General features: G+C 39.8%; 1 protein-coding gene across 1 annotated transcript in view; it reads right to left on the reverse strand.

Annotated features, from left to right (window-relative positions):
• NTRK2 (neurotrophic tyrosine kinase, receptor, type 2) overlaps positions 1–4,929 on the reverse strand; it is a 279,559-nt gene that overhangs the window by 168,322 nt on the left and 106,308 nt on the right. The window contains exon 10 of the mRNA XM_015419285.1: positions 3,197–3,235. Coding sequence (XP_015274771.1) covers positions 3,197–3,235 — 39 coding nt within the window. The remainder of the gene's footprint in view (positions 1–3,196; positions 3,236–4,929) is intronic.

The following is a 4,929-nucleotide window of genomic DNA, read 5'->3' on the forward strand; positions in this document are numbered from 1 at the left end:
TGATTTCGGGAGGGGTGTTGAAAGACCTGAGTCAGATTGAGGTGACGAGAGAGGAGGTCCTAAAACTGATAGACTACTTAAAAACTGATAAATCACCAGGCCCAGATGGCATACATCCAAGAGTTCTGAAAGAACTCAAATGTGAACTTGTGGACCTCCTTACAAAAATATGTAAACTTTCCTTAAAATCTGCTTCCATTCCTGAGGACTGGAAGGTAGTTAATGTCACTCCCATCTTTAAAAAGGGTTCCAGAGGAGATCCAGGAAATTACAGGCCAGTCAGTCTGACGTCGATACTGGGTAAATTGGTGGAAACCATTATTAAGGAAAGAATTAGTAGGCACATAGATGAACAAAACCTACTGAGGCAGACTCAGCATGGGTTCTGTAAGAGAATAACTTTTCTCACTAACCTGTTAGTGTTCTTTGAGGGGGTGAACAAACATGTGGACAAGGGAGACCCAATAGATATTGTTTACCATGACTTCCAGAAAGCTTTTGATTAAGTTCCTCATCAAAGGCTCCTAAGTAAGCTCAAAATTCATGGGATAAAAGGACAAGTCCTTTTGTGGATCAAAAACTGGATAATTAATAGAAAACAGAGAGTGAGTATAAATGGGCAATTTTCTCAGTGGAGGATGGTAAGCAGTGGGGAACCACAGGGATCAGTACTTGGTCCAATGCTTTTTAACTTGTTCATTAATTATTTGGAGTTGGGAGTAAGCAGTGAAGTGGCTAAATTTGCTGATAACAACGGCAAGAATGATATATGCTCAATATTGGAAGCAAGAAAAAATACCAGATCTGGAAGAATGGATACAAAAAGTTCTGTTCATGGCTGAGATGGACAAAATAACCAAAAAGTTGAACAATAAAGAGGACCAAGAAATTTTTGAAGAATGGAAGGACTTTAAGATATATTTAGAAAAGAACTGGGACGTGAGACAAAATTTACTATGTTTAGAACAATATTAAGTACTTGATGTTATCCTGAGTTTATCTATGTGGGACATGAGGGAAGTGCATTGCGGGAAGCCTTTCGGGGGAGGGAGGGAAAAGGGAATATTCAACCAATCGATAAAAAGATGTAAAATGTGATAACAACGGAAAATAAAAACTCTTTTGACCAAAAAAAAAAAAAAAGGATATTATCGCTTTGGAAAAAGTGCAGAAAAGGGCAACTTGAATTATAAAAGGGTTGGAACACTTTCCCTATGAGGAAAGGTTAAAGCGCTTAGGGCTCTTTAGCTTGGAGAAACGACGACTGAGGAGAGACATGATTGAGGTTTATAAGATTATGCATGGGATAGAGCAGGTAGAGAAAGAGGTACTTTTCTCCCTTTCTCGCAATACAAGAACTCGTGGGCACTCCATGAAATTGCTGAGTGGTCGGGTTAGAATGGATAAAAGGAAGTACTTCTTCACCCAAAGAGTGATTAACACATGGAATTCACTGCCACAGGAAGTGGTGGTGGCTACAAGCATGGACGGCTTCAAAAGTGAATTAGATAAGCATATGGAGCAGAGGTCCATCGGTGGCTATTAGCCACAAGGTATAGCTAGGGGCTCTGGAGCAAGTGATGCTCTGTCTTCTTGGTGCTTGGGGGGGTCAACAGTGGGAGGGCTTCTAATGTCCTGGCCCCACTGGTGGACCTCCTGATGGCACTGGTTTTTCTGGCCACTGTGTGACACAGAGTGTTGGACTGGATGGGCGTTTGGCCTGATCCAACATTGGCGTTTCTCATGTTCTTATTTAAATGAAGGTGATTTAAGTCACCTAAGAGATTTAAATCACTGCTTATTTAGATTATTCTTAAATAAACAGACATTGGGGATTTAAATCACCTTGAGACCCACTGTGGTATACCAGTTAGAATGCTGGACTAGATGACTGAGGGGTGGTATGAAATCCCCACTCAGCCATAAAGCTTGCTCTCTATATTTTTATTCATCTTTCAAATAATTTGATAAGTCAAATATAGATGTAATGACATTGAATAATTGATGTTAGCTTATAAATATTCATACTCAGGTATTTTAATTCAAGTAAGCATTTACTGAGCACCATGAAACCAAATCTTGACCATACACACATATTATGGAAACAAATGTTTAAAACAGACTTTCATACACAGGCAAAGGCATTACTTCTGTTATTTTTAGCAGGAAGGGGAAGACTAGGAGAAAAACATTTGCCAACTGTAACCTATTTGCCAAATGTTTGCTTTTGTGTTCCTTGCAGCTTGGCCATGGCCTGAAGTGCCAGCAGTGAGGGAATGACTGGGGGGATCATCTTTGCCAGCCATAGTATCTTTCCAAGTGCTGGCTCCTCCCTTCCTGTTACCGGTATCAAGCTTGGGTATGGCCAGAGGTGTGAGTTCTTGGCCCTTTGGCTCTTAGCTCATAGCTCGCAGTTTGGCCCTTAGTTTGTTGGCTTTGTTAGTTTTGTCTTGTGCTGAACAGGCATCCAAACAAACAGTCAATGAACTAGCTCCCCAATCATGAATGGCAACTGGAACATGAGCTGAATTAGTAGGAGAAAAGGAACTCATACTTGTTCATGCAATACCAAACAGTGCTTTGGGCACTATGTCTGAACCATGGCTAAGAACCTATAAATGAAAAACTTTTACAACTCTCCTGTGATAAAGTGTTTATGTTTTTTCCTTGTCATAAGCTATAAGAACAGTGACACATTTTCCTGATAAACTCCCACTTGTATCATAGCATGATATCACTGATCACTGAACAACACCAGAACACAGCATGATTCCCACCATCAAAGGAGATTATTGTTATATTGTATTAACCTTATGGTTAAAGCCATTACTGTTTGCTGGCTGAGCGCATTTTAAGTGAGCGTACTCTTGGATATTAATTTATCATAAAAACAAATACTGCAGAAAGATCAAAGAACATACAAAGCATGACCCAGACAATGTTAAAGACTTTTAAATTCCAGCATTCTCAGTGGAAGAGCAATCACATGCTGAAATAATTTCCAATTAAATCCATAAGACTTAAAAGGGTATTCAACACAGACTGGATTACATCTTTACTAAACATATGCAATGCTCTTAAAATAGTATGCAATTTAAGCATATTTAAGTTTAAAATTCAATCTTTAATTTGTCTCAGTCATTTAAGTAGTCATTTAAACTTTTGTATACATTTAAAATAGAAAATGAAAATATACCAGGTCCCATATAACCGATATGCTCATAGAATGGGCTACCTAAACAGCAAAAAGAAAAAGAGACATCATCGATATAGCACAGTAAATAATATTTTGCAGTTAACAATTACGAGCCCTTAAACAAGTGATGTTTTATCAAATAAAGTCCTAAATTTGATATATTTTATATTTAATAAACTTCTTAATAGTTTCCAGAGATATAGAAAATGCCTGTATTTGCTTTCCATTCAGAATGTGACCAATTCAGAATACATCCACTTATAATATATCCTGTACCTTTGGAATATACAAAATTTAATAACTAATATCCACAAGAACACAATTCATTATTCAGCTTGAATAAACAAATTTATACCAATGAGTTTTTATTGTAATAGCCCACACTTCAGCTTTCTTTTTTTGCAAGAAAAAAAGCTTTAGGACTGTCACACAGAAAGATAGCAATTTGAATAGCATCACTCCATTAATTATTGAATTTTTAACTTCAAGTCATATTCTTTTAACTAGCACACATGTAGGGCCAAACAGAGGGGCACCCAAGAGGACCATTTGATCTGGGCCTCAAGCTCAAAATTTAAATGCTTGTCAATATTTTGGCATTTGATAAGTTTCATAATATATAACTCAGTCTTGGGGGGATTGGTTTATTTTCACATTTTAGTGGTTGTTGGGGTTTTTTGTGTGTGGCCAAGAGCCTCAAAAACTGGACATAGTTTGGAAAATGTCTGGACTTCTGAAAGGGCCTTCCCACTAGCTGAATTTTCAAAAACAGCAAAATAGTTTAGAAATGAAAAACCAAGGTATCAATAAAGAAATAGTCTGTGAGCAATGATTCTTTATAGACCAACAGGAACTACAGTCCTTCTAATACTATCTAAAAATATTAATATAATTGAAAAAGGTTGGCCCTACCTTCATACATTTAACTCGAAAAAATCCACAGGGTTTTAAACATGTCTGCACTTTTCTCAGTCGAGGTCAGGTACATGTGTAGTATCCTGCTTCAATTGCTTACTTACTGCTTTACTAGCAAAATGCCTTTATTATGGTTTGCATAGAAGGCCCATATACTTTCAGGCACCTCTTAGGAAGACTTCTGTGAGCTTGCTTGTGGTGCCTACCTGTAAAGTCTGTCACATCTGTGCCTGGGAACCAGAAGTCCACTAAGTTCTGCTCTGTGGAGGAAGACCTCTGTGAGCTTGCTTGTGAGACTCTGTGGTGCCTACCTGTAAGATCTGTCCCACCTGACCTTGGAAAAGGGCTTGATCCTACGAGCTTTTTCAGAAACCATCAGTTCAAGATCCCCTCTGTGTCTTCCTCTTTGAGCTTGCTTAAGAGATTCAGTGGTGCTTTCCTGCAAGATCTTTTCTACCTTTGTTTGTAAAGTGTTGTGGACCTGCAGGCCTTTTTAGAAAGTGGCAGCCCAAGGCGGCTGCTGAACAATGGTGACAGAGGACCTTGCTCATTAGGTACAAACAAGAAAGGGGACCCGGGAAAATCGTGGGGGGGGGGAGGAGCGGGGGAGCTCCACACAGAGCAGGGGAGGAGGAGGAAGCAGGTAAGTTCCCCCCCATCCTGTCGGTTCCCCCGTCTCCTCCACCACCACCCTCAACTACCACCCCCCAGCTCGCCGGCCCCCCCGTCTCTCTCTTCCCCCCCGTTCTCTCTCTTCCCCCCAGTCTCTCTCTCTCTGTCTCTCTCTTCCCCCCAGTCTCTCTCTCTCCCCCGTTCTC

The sequence above is a fragment of the Gekko japonicus genome, unplaced genomic scaffold, assembly GCF_001447785.1.
Source record: "Gekko japonicus isolate JY-2015 unplaced genomic scaffold, Gekko_japonicus_V1.1 scaffold133, whole genome shotgun sequence".
NCBI lineage: Eukaryota > Metazoa > Chordata > Lepidosauria > Squamata > Gekkonidae > Gekko > Gekko japonicus.